At 37.6% G+C, this 24374-nt stretch overlaps 4 protein-coding genes and 1 pseudogene across 4 annotated transcripts; 3 read left to right on the top strand and 2 right to left on the bottom strand.

The window, feature by feature from the left end:
• The first annotated feature begins 233 nt into the window (after window positions 1-233).
• LOC103335813 (cation/H(+) antiporter 4 pseudogene) lies at window positions 234-3338 on the top strand (annotated as a pseudogene).
• Window positions 3339-4346: 1008 nt separating this feature from the next.
• LOC103335904 (cation/H(+) antiporter 15-like) lies at window positions 4347-7311 on the top strand. Its single transcript, XM_008238973.3, has 3 exons — window positions 4347-4589; window positions 4872-5876; window positions 5976-7311. The coding sequence occupies exons 1-3, from the start codon at window positions 4377-4379 to the stop codon at window positions 7200-7202; spliced, it is 2445 nt and encodes an 814-aa protein (XP_008237195.2). The 5' UTR covers window positions 4347-4376; the 3' UTR covers window positions 7203-7311.
• A 3356-nt stretch (window positions 7312-10667) lies between these two features.
• LOC103330735 (6,7-dimethyl-8-ribityllumazine synthase) lies at window positions 10668-11532 on the bottom strand. Its single transcript, XM_008233377.2, has one exon. It carries the CDS (start codon window positions 11440-11442, stop codon window positions 10990-10992), a length of 453 nt encoding a protein of 150 aa, XP_008231599.2. The 5' UTR covers window positions 11443-11532; the 3' UTR covers window positions 10668-10989.
• A 6653-nt stretch (window positions 11533-18185) lies between these two features.
• LOC103330827 (GDSL esterase/lipase At2g30310-like) lies at window positions 18186-20156 on the top strand. The gene is given in 5 exon segments (XM_008233473.2): window positions 18186-18332; window positions 18510-19019; window positions 19021-19146; window positions 19417-19678; window positions 19758-20156. Coding segments are annotated over 5 exon segments (1257 nt in total). The 5' UTR covers window positions 18186-18221; the 3' UTR covers window positions 20006-20156.
• Window positions 20157-21621: 1465 nt separating this feature from the next.
• Window positions 21622-24046, bottom strand: LOC103330918 (exocyst complex component EXO70B1-like). Its single transcript, XM_008233548.3, has one exon. The coding sequence runs from the start codon at window positions 23764-23766 to the stop codon at window positions 21862-21864; it is 1905 nt and encodes a 634-aa protein (XP_008231770.2). The 5' UTR covers window positions 23767-24046; the 3' UTR covers window positions 21622-21861.
• Window positions 24047-24374: the final 328 nt, after the last annotated feature.

Raw genomic sequence — 24374 nt, forward strand, 5'->3', positions numbered from 1 at the left:
GAGCCAACCTGATACAACTGACTGTGGTTGCCTTTGATTTCCGTGTTTCTACTCCTTCTGTCACATTAGTTCAAACCCTTTGAATTTAAACAAATTTGCTTTCTGTATATGCTGGAACGTTAAACAAACCTCATCACTGTTACATATGCCTACATATTCTCAAGGCATTACATATTGACTTCACATCCCCACCTTTGCCTTTTGGATCAAAAGAGGCTGCCAGGCACGAAACCATGGCGACGGGCAACCTAACATTAGCCCCCAAGAATATTACTGAGTGTCTTGATTTCCCTGCTAACGTACATTCGGAAGGCATTTTAAACTACAATACAGCTGCTGGGATGCCACATACCCTTCCCAATCTGGAGATGCAGATGGTCTTAATTTTTCTCATGACGAAAGCCTTCTATTCCATTTTGCGCTATCTCGGAGTTCCAAGATTCACCACCCAAATTATCGTACGTGCTTTTTTCTTCAAGATAGCAATGTAGTTGGTAAATATATAACATTACTCTTTTAACATATATATATATATATATATATATATATACACACATATATGCATTATTATTCTTTTGTCCTTTGGTTTGAGCAGTCTTACTACTCTTAGTTGTATTGTTACTGAATGCTTGAGATGAATTTTTGTTAAGCAGACAGGCCTAATCCTCGGTCCTACATTCCTTGGGAAATTACCAATGTTGAAGCAATACCTTTTTAATCTACAGAGCCAAGAAATAATTGGTGTGCTGACTGAGTTTGGCTATGGACTCTTTATGTTTCTCATTGGAGTGAAAATGGATTTGGGAATGATAATGAGGACAGGGCAAAAGGCCTTGTGCACGGGTGTTGCCTGCGTAGTGGTGCCTTTGGTGGTCGGTATTCTTGTCCAAACACAGCTCACCTCTTCTTACTTTAACCTAACTGAAGAAGAAATATTCAAGCTTTCATTTGTGACTGCATCACATTGTTTGACTCCGTTTCCGGTTGTTGCTTGCCTTCTTGAGGACCTCAAGATCTTGAATTCGGAGATAGGGAGATTAGGCATGTCTGCAGCATTGGTCAGTGACATTTGTAGTGTGTTCCTGCAATTTGTGGGCACAATAGCTAGAATGGTAAAACAGGAATCGTCAAGATTTACTATATTGGGCATAGGATCAAGCATTGGCTATATCATTGTTGTCGCGTCCATACTCAGACCGGCAATGTACTGGGTGATCAGGCAGACCCCTTAAAAACAGGCCTGTCAAAAAAGCCTATCTCAATATCATCATCGTCGTTGTGCTTTCATCTGGGGTGCTTTCGCATATGTATGGCCAAAGTTTTCATTTTGGTCCGTTTATACTTGGTTTGGCTGTCCCAGCAGGACCACCATTGGGATCAGCCATTGAAGCCAACCTCGGTTTGTTCGTCTCTGATGTGCTTCTTCCAATATTTGTGACTACATGTTCCATGAGGGTAGACTTTTCGTGGCTTAATTATTTTAAAACTGACGCATTCACGCAAGTCAATGGAATCCTTATCGTCCTCGTTCTTGTGACCAAATTCTTAGCCTCCATTGTTGCTCCGTTGTATTGCAACCTGCCCTTCAGTGATGCATTGACTGTTGCTCTCATTTTGAGTTGCAAAGGCATTGTCAACCTTGCCGCCTATACCGATTTCAGAGACAATCAGGTACCCCTCCCTCTTTTCTCTATCCAACGTTGTCTCTAGAACTTAGTAAAGAGTAGTTAATGATTAAACACATTAGCTACATTATGTGACAATTGTTGTATCTATATCTATATATATAAAGTAAAAGGTAGAGAATGGTAGGACATTCAAAATACCAGAAAATGCCTTTGATTAATGCAAATATTAAGAATTGAAATTATTAATTAAATTAGGATAATATGGTAAATTCACACTTTTTCATATTTAAAAAAATTAAAATTAAAAAAAAATCAGATAATTGATTCTATTTTTATGGAACAAAACTACCATTATCTTTTTTAATTCTAAAATAAATTTGAAATTTTTATTTTTAAAAAGCCTCTCACAGCGCGGAAATAGGTGCAAAGAGGCTATAATAATTAAACACAAAAATTGTTGTAAATATATGATGTAACGAGCTAATGTGGTAAGAAAATATTTATGATTCCTCTCCGAGCAAATCATACTTGTTTTGTTTTTCCCTTTCATTATTAACCAATGTCTCTAACACATTTTTTTTTTTTTTTTTAACACAGATCATCAATGACCCAAGCTATGTTTTGGCAATTACTAGCATTTTAGTGACTGCAACTCTTGTACCGATCGCTGTGAATTTCCTCTATGATCCTTCAAGGAAATACGCAGGCTACCAGAAAAGAAATATGATGCATTTGAAACCCAATGCTGAGCTCAAAATACTTGCCTGCATTCATAGGTCCGCTAATATGCCTGCAGTCATCAATCTACTTGATGCAGCATGTCCATCTAAAGAGAACCCCATTGGTGTTTATGTTCTTCACCTTATTGAATTAGTTGGCAGGGCCTCCCCTATTTTCATCTCCCACGAATTGCACAAAAAAACTGTCTCCAATGTTTCATACTCAGACGATATCCTTCTTTACTTCAATCAGTTTGTAAGGGAAAATCTAGGGGCTGTTTCTCTAAGCCTCTTCACAGCAATCTCTGCACCAAAATACATGTATGAAGACATATGCCACCTTGCATTGGACAAGCTTGTGTCCCTAATCGTGCTCCCATTTCACCGGAGATGGTCCACTGACGGGTCTGTGGAGTCAGAAGACATCAACATCAGGACCCTAAATTGCAGTGTCCTAGATAGAGCCCCATGCTCTGTTGGAATCCTTGTAGATCGCAGCCATTTAGGCCGATCCACCTCCACTGTATCATCTCAGTCATCCTTCTCTGTGGCTATAATCTTCTTGGGTGGTAAAGATGACAGGGAGGCATTAGCATTTTCCAAAAGAATGGCCAAGGACTCGACGATTAGCCTAACTGTGATCCGGCTTGTTCCCAGGACTAATGAGGCTGTTGGCTCGGATTGGGATCTTGATACAGAGGGGTTGAAGTATTTTAGAGATGATGATGTAGATGAGCGGTTTGTGATGTACTTGGAGGAGGCTGTGAAAGATGGGCCTCAGACAGCTTTATTACTTCGGTCTATTGTGGATCAGTATGACCTAATTATAGTAGGGAGAAGGCATAATGTACAGTCCCCTCAGACGGCAGGGCTTTCAGAATGGACTGAATTTCCAGAGCTGGGGACTGTAGGGGACTTGCTTGCATCTCCAGATATCAATTGTAGAGCTTCTATTCTTGTGGTACAGCAGCAAAGGATGGTGACAAAATAAAATCTGACCCTGGCTGGCCAAGTGCAAGAGTTCTTGGCCTTCTAGCCTTCTCACTGGGCACAAATTTAAGTTATGTGTAGAGATGTTCAAGTGCAATATTCATCACCTTGAGCATTGTCTTTGGATGATTAAGTGAGGGCTTGAATTCAAGTTTTCCTCATTATTGGGATTTTTTCCCTTACTCAATTTTTTTTAAACCTAGGTTTAACGATCAAATATTTTTTCGTGTAAAGTTCACAGGGTCGATGTTTGCTTTAATTACCATAATTTTGAAAGTCTGAATTTTCTGCTAATATTATTTTTTTTAATGTCGATACATTGGTTTTATTTTAAAAAGGCATTGGACATTAAGTAACAACAGAAACAGATAATCGTGCTGAAGATTTTAATAATTATATTAGTTAGTTGTGACTTACACTTTATTTTATCAATGAAGAGGAATTATTCAAACTTGTGGACTCTTTCAATATTCGAAAGAAAATGTCACTAAATTGAAAACTAGTTGGCGACTTATGATTATTAAGATAGATATTATTGTTCAGATTCAAAATTTGAGCATCTTTATAATACCTGCCCCAAAGGAAAAACTCTCTTTTTACTGGTATAATTTATCATGTAACTTACAGAACTACGATTTGAGTGTATATAATCATATTAAAATTTCATATTCAATTGTTGTCACCCTTGATATATATTATGCACAATCATATTATTCGAAACGTTTTCCACCTCTAACGCCCAATGCTACTTGAACCAAACCAGTGGTGAACAGTCTTTATGACCTTCAAATAAAGGGCAACGCTCAAAGAGCCAACTTAAAAGGTTTGACCAGCCCGCATCATCCTCCCATCCATCACCTTCATACTTTGCTTCCTCCAGGCTTTTACGCACTCTGTGTGTCTGTCATCCATGCATGCATGTGCGCCTACATCTCTTCCTCTCTCTCTCTCTCTCTCTCTCTCTCTCTCTCTCTCTCTCTCTGGATAACATTTTGGTGAGGCTGCAAGCTGCCTTGAGCTTCTGAATGATTCGATAGCAATGAATAATAAAACACAAGCATTGTCTAATGGCACCTGGGTATGCCACGCCCAGAAAGGGTCAAGATCAAAAGGTTTCTTTTTGGGTGATAACCCTTTGAACTTCCCAACTACGATTCTCTATGTACAGCTTTCTATATCTGCCTTACTCACCTCTTTCTTGCAATTCATTCTCAACCCTCTTGGTGAGAGTACTTTCACCTCACAAATGCTCGTACGTTCCTATCCTATTTACATTTCAAAATCAATATTTTGGTTTTTTTTTTCCATTTTAAAGTACGTGAACTAACTGGGAATGAGAAAATGGTGGCACTACCATTTTCCCAAGTACCAATCTACAATACCTGGTAGATTTTCGATATTTGGTCTGATATTTCAAAATATCTACGTACCAAATGTCAATATAATATATATCCATAATATACCAGATAATGTTACAAAAAACTCTTTTCTCTTAACCAATTTTATATGTGATGACTGATTATATATATATCAGGTAGGTATCATATTGGGGCCATCAGTCTTAGGAGGAGGCAATGTGTTTGCAGACACTGTTTTCCCAATGAAAAGTTTTTACATCAGCGAAACCTTTGCTTTCTTTGGCGTCATGTTGTTTCTATTCCTAGTTGGAGTCAAAATGGATATAAGCGTGGTCAAACAAACAGGAAGGAAAGCCCTGGTCATAGGTATCTCTGCTTTCTTTGTGCCTCTGATACTCAACATGGGATTTGCTTTAGTTCTTCAACGAACGGTCACGATGGAACCAAAGTTACACAAGTCCATAATCATCATAGCTGTGTTTCAATGCATGAGCTCCTTCCACGTCATCGCGTGCCTCTTGGCCGATTTGAAGCTCCTCAACTCAGAGATTGGCAGATTGGCTGTGTCTTCTTCAATGGTCAGTGGGGTGCTCTCGTTTGTCTTGCTCAGTTTGGCCTTCACAACAAGGCAAAGCTCGATTGGGAGAAATAACTTTAGCCTACCCTTTATGGGGATAAGTATGTTTTGCATGTTTATTCTCACGGTCTACATTATGAGGCCCATCATGTTATGGATGGTTGCACAAACACATAAAGGAAAACCATTTAAAGGCGGTTACATTTGCTACATCTTTATCATGGTTATGTCTTGTTCTCTCATTGGAGAGGTTATGGGCCTGCATTTCATGCTGGGCCCAATGATTTTGGGCCTGGCAGTACCAGAAGGCCCACCGTTGGGATCAGCTTTGGTGGAGAAACTTGACTCATATATCTCCTTGATTCTATTGCCAAGCTACTTTGTGTTCAGTGCTGCAAGGATCAATTTCTCTTTGATAAAGATGAAGACTGTTTGGGTTGTGGAGCTCTTGACTGTGAGTAGCTTTTGTGGTAAGCTCATAGGAACTGTGGTGCCTTCACTCTATTGCAAAATGCCTGCTGTTGATGCATTCTCATTAGGCCTCATCATGAGTGCTCAAGGCATCATTGAAGTTATAACTTTGCAACATGGATTGTTCCTCAAAGTAATTACATCTCCACTCCACCTTTTTAATTATACTGTGTGTGTGTGTGTGTGTGTGTGTGTGCTTGTTCATTTGTGCTTAATAATTATTTGTTTCCAGTTGATTGACGAAGAATCCTTTAGTATCATGGCTCTATCAGCACTTGTCTCAACTGCAATCATAACCCCGGTGGTGAAATTCCTATACGATCCATCCAAGAGATACATGTCCACCATGCGAAGGAGGACAATTGAACATGCCTTGCCCAACGTGGAGCTTCGAATGCTGGCCTGCATATACCAAGAAGACAGCACCCCTCCCATCATCAACCTTCTTGAGGTCTCAAATCCAACCCCAAAAACCCCCATTTGCTTTTATGTCGTTCATCTCATCAGACTCTCTGGCAGAACTGCCCCAGTCCTCATCACACATAGGCCAGGGAAAAGGAGGGCCAGAACTTTTGAGTCCCATGACTCGGATCGTATAGTGAATGCCTTCAGATTATATGAGGAACATAGCTCTGGTGGTCTCATAATGAATGCCTTGACAGCCATTTCTCCCTATGCCACAATGCATGATGATGTTTGCACCTTGGCATTGGAGAAGAGGACTTCCATGGTCCTAATCCCATTCCACAAGCAACTCAACGAGCTAAGTGGCTCAGGGGTATTGGACAATAATCCTATTAGGTCTGTGAATCGAAACATTCTTCAAAATTCCCCATGCTCGGTTGGGATTCTTCTCGATCGTGGTACCTTGAACACCAACGTTACTATTTCATGCAAAACTTTGTACAATTTCGGGATGATCTTTGTAGAAGGACCTGACGACCGTGAGGCATTGGCATATGCTATGCGGATGGCGGAGCACCCTAATGTCAGCCTCACAGTCGTTAGATTGGTAGACCATAATATGAAACACAGTGTGCATAGAGATCTCGATATGGTCCTAATCAGCAAATGTAAGATAGCAATTGCTGGGAGAAAACAACATGTTTATAAGGAGGAACGTGTTAAAGATAGTGTGGATATGATCAATGCGATCAGGTCAAATTCAATGGAAAATTTGTATGACCTAATTTTGGTTGGGAGACGTCACGATAGCAATTCACCGTTGTTCATGGGACTCACAGAATGGAATGAGTTTCCGGAACTCGGGTTCATCGGAGACATGCTGGCATCTTCAGATTCCAATTGTAATGTCTCAGTGTTGGTAGTGCAGCAACAAATGCTTGGAAGTGATCGACTGATGGTATCTGACAGCAGCTTTAAGTCCAAAGGGAAAGAAGGATCGTTTTCTATTGTGGATATGCCTCGCGATGATAGAGTGCACCCAGTTGATTATTAGGGACAAACACGTACAGTAGAGAAGGAAAGGGAAATTTGCTGTTGCCTTCACTTTTTTGCTTAACTAGGATAGCTTTGCACAAGAATTCTGGTTATATAGGGTTATTGAATATGAGCTAGCTTAGCTATAGAGATCATGTTTCTTGTAAGTTTTATTTGCTCTTTTTCTCAAATTGTATAAACCCTCTATACTTTTGTAGAAACTAATGAAACATATTGAAGTACAGAATAGCTTGTACTGCAAGATATATCAACCTAATTTTTCTAGCTAGATTTCTTATTCATTATGCATACACGGAAAATTTTGTTCGATTTTATATCTTTGGAAAGCATATGAAAATTATGAGTACTTCTATATGTACCATCCATCTAATTGAGGTAGATCTCAACTTTGAGATCAACGATATGAAACCTGGGAAATCATTTTTGAAACTAACCTTCTGTATGTGTCCTCTTGTCATTTGAATATGCAAGTGGACTAAAAGTTTATTGTGTGTTATATTCCCCATCCTCTTTCACCCCATATTTCAATTCTTGACCAATATCTTTCTCCCCTTCCAATAGATTATAGACTAAAATTCAAAGGCAAACAAACTTAAATAAGTTTCATATATATATATATATATATATATATTTAGACGTTTACACAGCACAAATTACAATTTAAAATTGGGATCTTAGACCATTGATATCCTAAACAACTTTGTGCCCGACAATAAAATGGTACAAAGATGGAGTAAAGAAACTTTATACCACAAGACAAGATCGAGGAAAAGGCCAATTGAGAGATGATTGTCAAGTATCTGAAGGGCAACGAAGGCAGGAATTGAGGACTAGGACCCACCAATTCCTATCCCACCACCAAAAGAAACAAATAAAAGGCATACATTGCTATCCAAAAAGAAGAAGAGAAAAAGGTTGTATATATAGGGGAAAAATTCAATATCAGTTGTGACAAAATGATAAACATTATGGGGTAATAAGAAAATAGGGCCAAGCAATTAGCAAACAAACCACTGGCCCTCAACTTTTGGATGTTGAGTTCTTAACTACTCATGGGGACAGGACAGATAGGATGCTTTATAGTGCTAGCTATATTCCCAAAACCATGTAAATTAAAAATGTTTTGGAATATCAAGGAATTAATCTCTGTATTAATTAGTTAATTGGTTGTTTACTGCTCTCACAGCTGATTGCATAAAGTCTCTTTGGAAATTGTTAAGCTCTTAATTACCTGTGGGCAATTGGTGATTCTACTCATGAATAAGAGTTTTAATCTCTCTCTCAAAGTAGCCAAGGACTCACTAGTCTAATAGTTTGCAGTAATTACTCTCCCAAGCAAGATCTCTTGTTGCATTTTCTAGATTCTCTTAAGTTGTTTTCTATAAGATGAGTAATCCTCAATGACAAAAACAAAGTTCAAAATTTTGAATCCCTAATCAGTTTTATTCTTCATTTGCTTCATAATAATTTACGCCTACTTTTGAATTTCATGTATTTCAACCAATGATATTGCCAAATCGATTTATTTTCATTTAGAAGAATGAAACAACCAGAATCAAAGGTTTTTTTAATCAGCAAATAATATTCGAACTTGAAACTTCTTTCAATATTAAGAAAAGATACAATTAGATCATGAGTTAGTTACAACTTCTTATTGAAATTTAGACAATGTAAGGTCAATTAATTTAAGATTCTTATGGTGTGAAACAAGAATAATTAAGGTTTGGGACAATGTAAAGTTAGACTCACCATTGACAATTGATATTGAAACTCACCCCCCCAAAACGCATAGAGAAAGCCATTTTCAGTTTTTCAACTGACCAGATGTCTCCCATCCAGAGAGATTCACCCAAGTTCTCCTCCGGGAACTGGCGACTAGACCCGTGAACTTGTCAAAACCAATGCTACAATTAATCTCTTGGCTCAATGCCTATATGTTCCTCGGGATCTCATCTCATTTTTTCTATTTCAATCCATTATGTGTTTAATTAAAATTAAATGCCTGGCGAGGTCTCGTTGGTCCAAACCCACATCTCACATGCTTCCCCATGATTAATTTCCCTAAAAATATTTACAATCTCAACTGGTTAAACTGAAATCTTTGATCTAAAAGAGCTAGAAACTGATGCAGTACTTTTGTGGGCCAAAACATTAATATATAAATATCATTTATGTAATATTTTATGGGAATCCATGTGATGTGAGGACTGAGTTATACGAAATAGGTTTAGCTAAGAAGATTTGCCAGGTTGGTTTTGCATTTAAATTTATGTAGCTTCAAGATGTAGCTATTCAAAACTTTTGGATTTATGCTAATAAGATAATATGCTCATAATAATATAAGGGTTGGAGCTCATGTCCTGCATATCAAAACACTCTCTCTCTCTCTCTCTCTCTCTCTCTCTCTCTCTCTCTCTGTTTTAATAAACAAAAGAACATACCATCTTCTTCTTTTTTACATGTATTGTGATTTAAGCTTTTGTTTTCAATATCAGTATTCATTGTTTTTTTTAAGTATATGTAACTAATTTGGTCAACTAAGATGATGAAGAAGAAGAAGAGATTAATTCCATGATATATACTATAATCATTTGTTGATTAATCAATTTGTGGACTTTGGAAGCCAATGGGTTAGGTTTAATTAGGAATAAATGTAGAGCTCACAATCATTAACCCTAATGAAGACGTATATAATTTATTATTTATATGTATTTTCACAAGTTGTTACCTCGATACATTCCCTCCATTTGTTGGCTAATTAAATGCTTTTACAAGGCTAGCATGCACTTTACGCACATATACTATGGAGGTTTGAATCCATAGGACTACTTGGAAGCACACCAAAAGCCTGAGCATATTTCACTAAACATCAACTCTCTTTTCTTTTTGTTGACTAAATTCTAGAATCAATTATTTCAAATAATAGTATAGTATATAATAAATGCATGCATACATAGCTGCACTACAATACCGCGTAGATGAATTGATATGTTTGCCAATTATTCTCTGCTCAAGTCAAGTCCACATATGATATATATATATATATATATATATATATATATAACATAATAGGAACAATAATGGTAATATATAGGAAATTACGCGTTAATATTGAAAGCAATGTACACTAGGTGCCAATAGAATCAATCACCTCCAACATTTAAATCAGTCGTGGAAATGGATCTGACTAAAACACAATCAAATTTCTAGCAATATATTTTTTCTTTTTATATAAATTTCCCGAGAAATTAATTTTTCATTTGGACAAATTATGAGAACAGATCAATTTTCAGCTGCCCTTCAATGAAAGTATATGGAATTATGGATTGCAAGAAAGCAACTATTTCACACTTCAATTCAACTATAATGGAAATTTCTCTCTCTTTTTTTTATTGGGCAATAGGCTGCCCAGTTATTTGGTTCTGCACACACAACATGAGAGATCGATGAGAGAAGAGAGAAATAGAAGAAGAAACATATTTACTTACAAACTTGAAGGTGTACATACAATTCTTTTCGTACAAACGTACATTTCTTTTCTCTCTCTCTCCCTCTGTCAAGACTGCCAGTGTGCCATGATTTTTCAATTTTCTCGAGAACCAAACAGATCATGACCTCATGAACACTGAATTTAATTCCGAATCTGCCATTATTATTAGCAGACCCAAAAAAAAACACAGCAATACCACATTTTATCCACAAGAGAAAGTACCACCATGTACCCAAAAAAAAAACCCCCCCTCCCATCCATCACCGGAAAAAAAAAAATAATAATAATAAAATTGTTAGTCTTCGGTGATGCTCTCGAGATGAGGCCGCCATACTGTGACCCGGCCGGCCCTGCGATCCCGCCGTGACGAAGACTTCTTTTCCGTGACAATCTCCGTTAAGTAGCGGTTGGTACTTTCGGTGTGGTTTTTAGCGCTCTTTTTCGACGGCTTCTTAACGCCGCTAGTCTTACTCTTCTTCTTCTTCTCCGATATAGAAGAAGTCGGGATCAAGAAATAGATGCTGCCCCGCTTGAGCTCCGTCTCCGGTGAGAGTATCAAAATGCGACGAACGACGCCTTGGGAGCTGGGTTTGCTCAGAACGTGATTTGGGTTCGCTTCGAGGATCTCACCGGCTGTGACAGAATGCGAGATTTCTTCTACGTATCCATTCAAATGGACGATCCGGATCAAGTCAAGAGCTCCGCATGGTAGCACACAAGCCAAACAGCACCTTAGACTGTTGCCCATTTTAGATTTTTTGACCTCTCACTCTGTTTTTCTGGGTTGCTCTGTTTTTTCTTTGGAGTTGGTTTGGAAGGTTGAATGCTATGGAGGGGTGGACTGGCCGTGTGTTATATATAGGAATATTGATATCTAAAATAAGAACAGAACAGAGCTAATTGGGTTGTAAAATGACCAAATTGGCCTCTTGGTGATTTTTTATTTTATTTTTGGGTTTCGGTCTTCTTGTGTGGGATTGGGTTTAGGTGGCCCTTGCTTCCACGAGCCAATTAACTTAAGCTGCCTTCTAAACAATTAATGATGTGGGATTACTTGCCTTTACCTTTTGGGAAGTGCTGAAGCTAGCTAGGGTTTCTTTGTTCCAAAGTTGGTCAAATTAGGCGTTTTTTCTTCTTTTGTTAACTGAGGAGTAATTGACAATCAAATATTAATTGAATTTAGTATTTTATGGACAAATTTGTAAATGTTTTCAAATGCTAATTCGATCAATTGTTTATATGCGACTCAAGCATTCAATCAATTGTTTATATGCGACTCAAGCGTTCAATCAATTGTTTATATGCAACTCAAGCGTTATAGTTCTAACAGTGACTCTACGATTGTAAGAAAAAAATATATCGTAAATTGTCTTTTGTGCTACATGTAACACGTGAATTAGCTTTTGCACTACATGTAAAGTGTGAATAGTCTCTTGTGTTGCATATAACATGTGATTCTTATCTTGTTATACATTAGTGCCTCTAGAAGAAGGATAAAAAGTTCCCAGAATTTTGCTTCATTTTTAGGACGTTAAAAAGATAACTAAGAAAAGTGACATTTAATATGAGGAAGAATATACAAAATTGAAAATAATAGTTATTTAAATCATTCTATTTTTATCTTATTTTTTGAGAAACTAGGTTTTATTTCTTTTCCGTTTTTATTCTCACCTCATCCTCCTCTCGTCTTTCTCTCAATCAAAAGACAAACAAAAGCACATTTCTGGCCAGCTGTTTCTCTTTGGGAGAGCTCCCGCAGCGAAAGGGATTTCTCTGTCGGTGGAACCCTTGGGTCTAACCAAAAAAAAAGACAAACAAAAGCATAAAATATATCCTTAAAAATTCATAAAAATCTCTTAAATGCAGTGATTTGTTTATCATAACAAATGAAACACTAGCCGTGATAAAAGATAATAAGCAAACCAATCTTAGCTAACAAAATTAACGCTTAATTAGGGTCTTAATCAAGGTCTTAAGTACCCCCTACCCTTGAAGCAAAAAAACAGTATAAAGACCTCCAAGGGTGTATTTGGAAATATAAGAAATACGAAGAGGAGTTGTGTATGTGGCTCCCACAACATGACCCAATGACGAGTCGATCGCGAATATAGGCATTAAGATTGGAAACGACAGATTTAAATAATGGCTTTTGGCTTATGCTCAAATTATAAGTGATTAGGTACGGAATGGAAATTGTAGAGTACAAGCTTTTATCTTTTGAGAAAATGATTATCCTACCCTTACGTGAGCTGACGAATTTCACAGGCTCATATGATTGGTCCAGTCTGGCCTCAGCCGAAAGCATAACAGCCCATTTGTCTCGAGTTGTTTTTTTAATAGCTGAGACTTTATTGGTCTGTGACATTGCTAGCTGCACTGCCTGTGAGGAAGTTCTTATAACTCAGGACCCTCTGTTAAGAAAAGGCCAGAGAATCTAGCTGTCTTCTTAGAACAGGTGTCTTTTATAATTTTCTTGATATATATTTTTTTTCTTAGCCAAATATGTGAATGCATAGCCTAAATACTAGAATACCCCTTTCCAAATATGTGAATTAATAGTATAAACTAGGTAATGATGAAATGTAAGGAAATATGTACAATTTGAGAGATCACTTGCAATATACATTACCCTCCTCAAAATCATATCAATTGTATGATGAAATGTAAGGAATATGTTAGAATTTATGATAAGTTAAGGATTCGATTTCTTTTAATCTCTAACAAATGATTAAGTCTTGAGCTTGTGATTAACTCTCCATATCCATGACTTGAACCTTAGGGTTGTTGAGCTCGTCCTTGATCAGAGTCATCAAGTTATGTAATTATTCACAAAAAATTTGTATTTCAAATAGTTAAAAGCAGTTACTTTTGTATTATATTGTTTAATTCTTTCCTCTCTCGAATCGCTTGTATAAAAATAAAAATAAAATATCAGGCTACTATTCAACCATGTTCATCAATTAGGTGAAAACATCCTTCAAATTAGGGGTGAACATTTGTCATATGAGGTTCACTGGTAACTCAAATCAAACCCTAAACCTTCAGGACAACTTGAAGTACCACAATATCCTAGGCGGATCTAGTTGCACCTCCCCAGCCTGAAAAACCACTGACAGATTACCTTATTTTCATCTTCAACATTTAAGTAACTCACTCAATCTTAAACCCTCAAAACAAATCAAAATATATTCGGTTTTAGTGCAAAATATGATTTAGGCTAAAAATGATGACTCATTAAGCCTTATTTGATGTGTTAAAAGCCGCCATCTTGAGAAAATATATTCCGAAAAACCATTTTTCATACTTAGTCAATATTGCACCTCTGCTAAAAAATTTCTGGGCACGCGAGCACACCTAGTGCAACGAGTATGCAAACTTGAAGTTACAAATAATATTAAATCATTACTATGCCACTAATGTTCTTTTCCTTATCCAAAATAATAATGAACAAGATATACTAGCTAGTTAAATCTTTTTAGTATTTTGTAGATGGAGTTGACTTTGAATACATTTGAGTTTCATAGGGTTGAGACCGACATTCAAGCTCAGTGATTAAGTATCTCACACCAGTAATTGGTAGCTATATTTAACTCTGTTCAAACCGTAACCAGTATATATGACAAGACAAGTGATTAGAGTATGTGTCTTTTCTCGTGTGGATGGTTTGTAATTTCGCATCTTATGCCACATCAAACAGCTTGGACTAGGAAGCTTCATGGCACTGAGGTTTCAGGCACCGACCTTAACAGAAATGAAACTTTACAATAATGGGTTGCTAATAAGGGACGCACGAGGCATGCCATAAGATTCCCGATCGATGTGGGATTCAATCTAAAATTGTAATTATCCTCAAACCTCAACATGTACACAACAAGACTGAAGGAGGAAGAAGAAGCCATCCATAATTGAACAACGTGAGGCAAGTCTGTCTTTACACTGAAGCCAAGGTGGAAGCTCAATTTATTAATCAAAGACTTGTTTTTAATTATTGGGTTTAAATTAATCATTTTATTAATCGCATAGTTGATGAATAATCATCATTGGTTTTAGAGTATGATTGAAGAAAGCCTCTGCCCCTAACAGCTACCGTAGTACTTTACTATCCAAACTCCTCCATTTGTATTTTTTGCTCCCACCACCACCACTTCAGCAGAAAAACTTATATAAACGGGGATAGCATTGTTTTGTTATCATTCATAATCACGCTATACCAAGTGAAAAAATTATCACGTATAACATAATATGATTAGTCGGAATAACAAAATAGTATTATTCTCATTACACACAAGCCCTCCCAAGACATAGAGCCAAAAGTTAATTATATAATTAATGCTTCATATACTTTTGAGAGACTTTTAATTAGTGGTTGCTATCTCTAGGTGCATATTTGATAGCTGGCATTGTTGTGGGATTGTTGCTCAAAGCTACAATATTTGATGGATTATTGATACAAATCTTTTGGATTGGTAGAATTCAAGTTCAGTTCATTGTATCCAAGTCTCGATCGCCCAATTAGAAGTACATAGAATCTAAAAAGTGATTCTTTTCAGTTCCCTATTGGTGTTCATGGATTAATTGGGATTACTGTATTGAAATTTGTTGGGTTTTAAAAACAACACATTGCAAAGCCCGAGATTCATTTATGATATCAGATTATTTGTAGTACAAGAGAAGTAAATCAAAGTTAGTTTTTATACTCACTGATGTGTATATATAGAAAGGGGCATACATTTTATGTACATATAAGTATAGATAACTGAGAAATGATATTTTTTACGAGACAATCTAACATGTTAATTATATTATTGTTTTATTGATTTGAATCGTTAATCATATAAAATTACGTTGGTCGTCTGACAAAATCATAATATGTCAAATTATATGACAAGTAGCATTTCCTAGCTATTACTACTTTGGGTTTGGTTCCTTCAAATCTTATGTCTACTTGAAAACTATAACCCCAGCCAATGCATTGTCAATAAGTTAGGCATGTAATAATTTCAAAGGAGAATTGGGCCAAGCAATTAGCTCCAATTTTGGAACTGTCTAAATCATGAAGGATTGGTTAGAAAATGTATCGCAACATGATCTCTTAGTGCTAGCTAAGGCTACCACTATATGGCTCATATTTCTCATGGACCCATCTTCATATTCGTGGTCTTAGGCTTTTAGCAAGAAATTCAGGTTTAATTAATTATAACAATAATATCTGTATTGAGACACATCAGAACAGAAGGGGAAAAAAAAAAAAAAAAAACTAAATATATACTAGATGGGTCCGTTTAGGTTTTTATTTGGACTTCAATTTCAAGGTTTTTAAACACCTCTCAATTTGAAGCGCGCAAAACTCAAGGAGCTGTCCACTTCAGTTTTAATACCACTTTGTCGAATCATGCACAAAATGACACATTATGGAAAATTCCAAATCGAACTAACATGATTTTGTTGGAGAGAGGGGACGACATGACATGCATGGCCACTAGTTTGTGTAACACTAACACCAAATTACACAAGTCTAAATTAGCACAACATTTAAAATGACAATAGGGCAGTGAGAACATATAAAACGTCTTTTTTGACTTTTTTTTTTCTTTTCATTTTGATCAATAATTGTTATAGAACCAAAATTGATTTGTAATAGCTTGTTATGGTTACTTCTACAATTCTACTTATTAATCAAATGAGATCGGATCCTCTACTTATATTATCGTATCGCGCATCGAAATTGCGTCAGTTTATATTTATATTTAGTTTCTTTGCCCAACATAAACACTAAACTAAACCCTAGAAGCTTAACTTAATTCCCAAAAGGACATTGTTTTGAATAAGAGTAATGCAATATTAACATTTAAAAAAACAATTGTCCTATTTTCAAAATGGCCTCCTAATTAACTTGGTGTCATTTTCTTTCTTATTAGAAAAACCTGCTAGATCTCTTAGGCATGTACCTTGAGATTTTTCTCACCAACCAAAACTTTTTGAACCAGCGAATATCTGGTAGTTCAAATTTCTGCGGATGAAGTTGTTCACTTCATCAAGAGGTATATATACTTTAGATTTTGAAGATTTTGTCTGCAAAATCCTTATAAAAAATTTTTGATTGAAGGAATCCACAGTAGGTGAGATATATATATATATATATATATATATATATATACTGTCTCATATGCATGCATGTAAAAAATAGTTTTTAATATAAAATGCACGGATGCATGCGGAAATTTTATTTGAGTTTAAATTGATTGACTACCACTGCCAGTATATTATCTGCTTCATATTTCCGGATACTGACTATTGAGCAATAAAAATTGTACTAGATTAATTTGGTGGTTGGCAGCATTTCCCATAAAAGAGCTTCAGCAATTGACTGCAAATGCAATAAAAATAGAAAACACACTTGTAAGCTGGAAGATAATGGGGCAGGGTAGGTGCAATTTTCACTTCTGATAAGACCCTTCTTGTTTTTTCTTTTTTCTTTTTTTCGAAGTTGCAATTCATTGCAAACTATTAAAGGGATAGAGGATTGTACAAACAAAGCTGAGCAAAAACACTGACCATAAAAACAAACAAGAACAAATTTAGCTAAATTAGTACAGTATAACATGAAGATCATATTCCTGAGTCAAAAACTAAAATGTCAAAAGCCAACAAAAAAACATTTAGCCCACATAAAGGCATGTACCCCACAAAGCTTATAAGACCTTCTCTCTCGCGAAAAGCTTATAACTCTATTTATGGACTATGGAGCCCTTTTGGACTTTAACCCAAGCTCCTCCTATGGACTATGGAGCAGATCTTTCAGTCCAAAATCAAATCAAACCCATATAACTTCCAAGTTTTGTGGCCAATCGAACCCGAGTTTGTGAGGTGATTTGTTTAACTGGGCTACTTTCATTTGTGTATGCCATAACTGTAGCCTTGCTTTTGAGTCCAATTGGTAAGCAAGGCCAGGTCAGACTAAGCCTCTTGTCCCGTTGGATCAAATTGATTAGCCTGATCCAACGGTTAAGAGATAAAACATCATCTAAGGGCTATATATAAGGTCTTCACTATAGAATGACTCCTTCACATATTTGTAGACACGAGTTAAGTGAGTTGGTCAAATAAGTGAGTCCGCCCTTTGCACCTAAGTTCGAACCCCTCTTTTCGTAGATTAAATTATCACTTGTATTTCAAAGAAGGAAAAAACAATCTTGACATAACTAATTTTCCTTATCCTTTTCTCTTTTCTCTTTTTGAGCAATCCATTTAGATATACCTTGGATATTTCATTTTCTTATTATAGATAGGAAAATTCTACAATGTGCCTAGTGCATGGATGCACCACCTATAATGGACCATTGGGTGAGTAGTTGAGGCATGTGGGGTAATCCACATCGTTGATTGTTGGTTATCGGTTAAATGGACAAAAGAAAGAAAGAAAGAAGTTCTAAATTCTATGTTGTTTTTTCCCTTCAAACCCAAGAGAACCTATGCCTCGACTACACGAAGGATAGACGTAATAGAGCATGACAAAATGAGTGGAAAATGTCATTCACAAACGAAAACAACCCATTACCTAACCCCAAAATACAGAAAAAAATCAAAAGCATAATCCTGCAACAAATTACTGACAAATTAATCAACCTGCACCACACTGTAAGTCTATATATCCTTCCTTTCCACTAATGTTTCAAGAAACTTACATATATAACTTAGCCTCCATGTCACGTTTCTATCTTCATCTTCATTTTTTGTGGCCAATTTATTTCTTCATGGTTCCATGTTTTTAAATACAACACTTTGATTTGATGGCCTTTAACTCTATAAATCCAGAAGATGCTGCAAAAACGAGTGAAAAAAATGGCACCCACAACACTTTTTCTCATGCAAATTTGGTTTTGGATCACATGCAATGCCAATGCCACAAGGCCTTCACCAAAATTCCCAGCCATTCTAGTCTTTGGTGATTCAACAGTGGACACTGGCAACAACAATTACCTCAAAACAGTGGCCAAGGGTAACCATTTCCCCTATGGCAAAGACTTTCCTGGTAAAGTTCCAACAGGCAGGTTTTCTAATGGAAAACTTGTCCCTGACTTCATTGCCTCCCTCTTAAAGATCAAAGAAACCGTTCCTCCTTTTCTTGATCCAAGCCTTTCAAACAACGACCTTGTCACCGGTGTCAGCTTTGCGTCAGGGGGATCCGGATACGATGATATAACTGCTGCCGTTGTCGGGATCATACCATTTTCAGAGCAGATTGAGTTGTTCAAGAAATACATTGTGAGAGTTGAGGGGATTTTGGGGGAAAAGGAGGCTGACAAGTTAATTAAACGTGCACTTTGTTATAATAAGTGCAGGTACCAATGACTTTGGTTTTAATATCTATGACATACCCACAAGAAGATTAGAGTTCAACATTACTGGGTACCAAGATTTTCTGCAGAAAAAGCTGCAAATGTTCATTAAGGTAAATTATGATAAATTCCTATCCCTTTCACATGCATTTTTATTTTTATTTTTTGCATGTGATTCTGTTTTTTTTTTTTTTTTTTTGGGTCAAAGCTGTAATTTGGAGCTTTCAGAAAGATCTTAAACATGTGAAGCATCTCATCACAAGCACATATGTGTAACATCAAGCCTTTTTCAGAAATATATATTGTATTCAACATGTTCATTATTAATTTACAATAATTTTTCATCTCTCTCTCTCTCTCTCTATATATATATATATATGTAGGAACTGTATGAGCTTGGATGCAGAAAAATAGTAATAGCAGGGCTTCCTCCAATAGGCTGCCTGCCCATACAAATAACTGCAAAATCTGAAAATCCAAAGAACAGAAGATGCGTAGACAATGAGAATTCAGATGCCCAAATTTACAATCAAAAGCTTGCAAAACTATTGCCCAAGATACAGTCACTCTTTCCAGGGAGCAAAATTGTCTATGCAGATGTCTATGAGCCATTAACTGACATGATCAACAATCCACAAAAATTTGGTGAGCAAAAGTTATTTTAAATTATTAATCTGAGTTTAAATATGATTATTAAATTATTGGTTCTTTCTTGTGTATAAAGGGTTTGTGGAAACAAAGAAAGGCTGCTGTGGTACAGGGCTTGTGGAAGCAGGGCCTCTGTGCAATGCATTGACACCACTATGTGCCAATGACTTGGAGTACTTATTTTGGGACAGCATACATCCCAGTGAAGCTGCCTACCAGTACATTTCTAAGTACTTGGAGAAGGAAGTCCTTCCAAAGCTTGCTTATGATCATCAATCACAGCAGTTGATTAGTCTATCCGATCTGACAGATGATCGATACTGATAATGAATTTCTCCGTTCGAGTTCCATATACCACGTGGTGATTTCATTTCCACTTACATCTAGCTTGTAAAGTTATTTACTTGATTTATATGCAACTATCAAGGGAAAATGGAAATTGCCAATATTAATGCAGCCCAATTAAGTATATAAATTTCTGTGTTATGTTGATTTCTTGAAGTATGAATATGTAAGTGTGGGTACTTATAATGACATCAAGAAAAGCTGTCATAAAAGTATTTCTTCTAACTGGTTTTCTACGCCAAAATATATCTTCCATAAACCATTGTCGGGTTTTGGCAAGTGGGTTGCTGATGAAAGTTGCAGACAAGACCTACCGCCGCCGCCGCCACAACCCCCATCACCGTCAGGAACCACCATTTTTCTTTTGAATTTGAAGGGTTTTTACAAGTTGCCAAGTCAGTGAACCGAACAGTCTGCGAGCACAAACCAAACCTGGCATTGTCATTTCTTGCACAACTTATTGAGATTACGCACACCTAGAAAGCAACTTTTTATAGTTATTATAGCATCTAGAATGAACTCTCTAAATCACCGTCTCAGATCAATTTTAGGCATGAATTGGAAAAATAAAACTTCAACCATACCACCTAAAATAGGGAGACCTCCCTGTTTGGTTCATGGGAAAGGAGACTTGGAGATGGGAAATCAATTGTTTTCCCATGTTTGGTAAGTTCAGACATCGGAAATGGTTGCTTGGCATATGAGAAAGTAGGGGAGAAAGTAAAGCCCTTCTCTCAACTTGGGTTTTGTTTTCCCTCCTCATGGGAAAGTTTGGGAAAATGAGTCAACATTCAATGCACATTTTTCATGACCATTTTGTACCCATTAATAATTTAGAATTATAATGTATCATTAAATGCATTATTTTTTTATTTGATTTAAGAGTAATGCTACACTTACCATATTTTTATCCCACATTTCTATACCACATGATATGAAATGTTCATATTATATGCCACATCAATTAAATCAATTAAGTGTATTTTAATTAAGACAATTAGAAAAACAAATATTGAAATAAATCATAAAAGAAAAGAAAATATTAAATAATTTTAATTGATGTGGTTGTCAACCTCAGCTGCCACATAAGATGGTATAAAGATGTGGTATACAAATGTGGTAAGAGTAGCATTATTCTTTCCGAGTAGATGAGAAATGGAAGATTCATTTTCCACGTTTGGTAATACCTGGAAAGTAATCGGGAGATTTCATTTTGTTTCATTTCCTATGTTTGTTTTGAGTAGGAATGGAAAACAAAAGTTTGTATAATTTTTCAATTATACCCATATTAGAAAAATAAATACTAAAATAAATCATAAAAGAAAAGAAAATATTAAATAATTTTAATTGATGTGGATGTCCACTTCGGCTGCCACATAAGATGGTATAAAAATGTGGTATACAAATGTGATAAGAGTAACATTATTCATATTTTTAATTAAAATTTAACTGAAACTACTAATAGATGGTTTTCAAACCCAAAAACTACTATTGACCATGTAAATTAGTTGCAGGAATGTGTTTAATCAGCAGAGACAGCAAAACAACAATTGATATGCAACAAAAGAAAATTAAGAGGACACCAAAACCTATGATTTCCAATGAAAAATCGTAAAACCAAAACTTATGAGATTGATAACAGCACCAATCTATGGCATTCACAAATAAGAGGGGAGGGGACAAAAGAAAAACTGTTCTACACACAAGCAAACATCTGGAGTACAAGGTGGTCACAAGTTCTTTCGGACCATTCAATAATACATAAACAAAACTTTTCTTGTAAACTTCCTTTTTTGAGTACATACAGACAACCATCACAAGCAGCTTAAGCTTCTTCACTTCCGGCCAGCGCCGGCGGATCCTCGACTGCCCCGAAACAAGTCATTAATCTTAGCCTCGATGTCCTCATTAGCATACTTAATGTACTTGTCATGCCTCCCGATTTCTGGCACATTCTGAAACCTTCCGATAAAGTTCTGATACGCCGGCAACAAGATCTTCGCTAGGGCAATTCTCAATTCGTCCCTGAGCTGATCGTCGAAAACGACCCAATTGCATTGAGTTTTACAGATCTCATCGAAGTATATGTTGAACAATTTGAGCTTCTCTTTCATGGACTTGACAGCAACATTAGGTGCCAATGAGCCACTCTCAAGCTTCAACACTCCCAACACCTTATTCCATGAGCTTCTCTGGTAATTCACATGGTACTGCCGGACTTTCGCAGTGTGTTTTCGGATCCAATCGTCGCCCAAAAGCGATCCTAATTCGCTGTCTCTCACTTTCTGTACAATGTACCTCGAGTTGTTCATCATGAAAACATAGCACAAAGCAGAGTCCCTGTAAATCTTCGACTTGGCCTCTAAATTGCTCTCCAAAAGCTCCATAATCCACGCCATTTGGACCGACATCGAAGAAGACGAGGCTCGATCATCGACCTTGGGCTGATGAGGGACCGCAGTGCTGTCCTCGAAAACTTGCTCGAGCGTCTGGCGCGATCGGCAAGCTGCTCGGAGATAATTCATCACGTATCGAGTGATAGGATGAAGTCCGCCACCAGGAACTGGGGTTTTGGCGGGATCGCGACTGATCAGATTCTCTAACTCCATGAAAATGCCTCTGATAGCTTCGCCTAACCTTTTCCAAATCGTCATCGCTTCGTTCCTGAGAAACAAACAGTACTGATCCGAAAACACGGACTCGAACTCAGGCATCAAATCCCGCAAGCTCTCGAACACGTCTAGAATCTTGAACAATCGCTCCGGCGACCGGCTTCCGATGGCGACGGCGTCGGCGAAGTTGAGTATCTGAATCGTCGAGCCTCGACAAACCTCCATGAACGAGAGGTCGGCAGCAGAGGAGAGGCCGTAGAAGACGCGATCGCAGAGTCTACGTTCGCTCGGGAACAGAATCCGAAGCGCTACGTTGGCGGATTTGATCCATCGCTCGATTTCGTCTTCGAGGTCTTGCCAGGGCGTCTTCTGAACCTCTTCGATGCTCAGCTTGTGCAACCCTAGCCTCGATAAGCTCTCCTCCAAGAATTCCCTCCGGCAGCTGCTGTACACGTGCGAGCACTCTTTCCCGAACCCCGCGGTCACCATGCGCTTCGCAATCTCGTGGAGGTCGTTGATGGTTCCTGAAGGAAGCGCATCGATCACAATGTCGTAGTCCCCAATCGGCTGCGCCGTAGGGATCTGGTGGTCCTCGCCGTTTCCGATCATCTCCTCTTCCTCTTCGTCGTCCCCCGAGTCAAACGACAAGTTGCCGTTCGACTCGCCGCGGTACGCTCGACTGAGTTCGAGTGACTCGCCGCCGCGTTCGACCAGAGACCTGAACTCGTCCTCGAGGCGGAACATGGCCTGCTGCATGAGGTCCTCGGCGCGCGCGAGGCAAACGCCGACGGACTTGTCGACGGCCAGCGGCGTCCAGTCCCTGATGGTGGCGATGAGCTCGTCGATTGAGTCCAGGAAGGCCGAGGAATCGGCCGAGTCGGACCAAATCGGATGGTCGGCGGCGACGTACTGGGAGATCTGACGGTCCAGGGACTTGAGCGTCAGTTCGAGAGCGGCGCAGCTCCGAGGGCGGTCCTCGTCGTCGGAAGCCAATTTCTCGCGAGAGAACCTGCCATCGAAGTTGGAGAAAATCTGCAAAATATCGTCCGCCATGTTGTCGTTGTGGCCCAGCGTCTTGGCTATGTGTCTGGCCACGGCTAGCAATTTCTCCTCGCCGTTCTCAGCCATTTTTGGATGTTGGAACAAAATCGGTCTTCTTGTGTATAGAGTTAGTGTTAGAGAGTCCTGTAGGTGTTTGATTTTAGGTCAGTGTAGGGAGATTTTAGGATTACGAAATTGAGAGCAAAAATAGGATGATGGTTTTGATTTTCAAAGATTTCACAATTTCATTTTGTTGGAATTAATAACCAAAAAGCCAAAAGCCGTGAAATGGGGGGGTGCCGAAGTTGAAATTGAACAGTATTATTTAGAGGTTCGTGGAAGGTGATTGGAAAACACGCGGTTTGGTGGTGGGGGAAAGAAGAAGAAGAGGGAAAAGATATTTGTGGGCAATTTTTGCTTGGCGGATTCTCTTGGGCCCCTTTGGATTGGACTTTTGAATTTCTTGGACTTTTTCAATTTTCTGGACTGCTTTTTTCTAAATTTGAGTAAATGGAATGGATAAGAAAGAGTGAGACGTGGGGATGTATGTAAATGTAAATTCAGTCGGTTAAAGTAGTGTGTCCGTTTTCGATTTCAAACACTCTTTTCTCGGGTTCAATTACTTTTTTTTTCTTCGTATATTAGAATAATTTTAAATTTTACTCTTGTGGTTATAAAATATATATATATATATA

This window comes from Prunus mume, linkage group LG1 (genome assembly GCF_029339155.1).
Source record: "Prunus mume cultivar Tortuosa linkage group LG1, ASM2933915v1, whole genome shotgun sequence".
In the NCBI taxonomy this organism is placed as follows: Eukaryota; Viridiplantae; Streptophyta; class Magnoliopsida; order Rosales; family Rosaceae; genus Prunus; species Prunus mume.

What these genes read in the sequence shown, in the direction of transcription:
- LOC103335904 (XM_008238973.3), top strand. Translation starts at nt 4,377, where the DNA reads ATGAATAATAAAACACAAGCATTGTCTAATGGCACCTGGGTATGCCAC. An exon ending in CTTTCACCTCACAAATGCTC is followed by an intron (nt 4,590 to 4,871) that starts GTACGTTCCTAT and finishes TATATATATCAG; the next exon opens with GTAGGTATCATATTGGGGCC. An exon ending in AACATGGATTGTTCCTCAAA is followed by an intron (nt 5,877 to 5,975) that starts GTAATTACATCT and finishes ATTTGTTTCCAG; the next exon opens with TTGATTGACGAAGAATCCTT.
- LOC103330918 (XM_008233548.3), bottom strand. Translation starts at nt 23,766, where the DNA reads ATGGCTGAGAACGGCGAGGAGAAATTGCTAGCCGTGGCCAGACACATA.
- LOC103330735 (XM_008233377.2), bottom strand. Translation starts at nt 11,442, where the DNA reads ATGGGCAACAGTCTAAGGTGCTGTTTGGCTTGTGTGCTACCATGCGGA.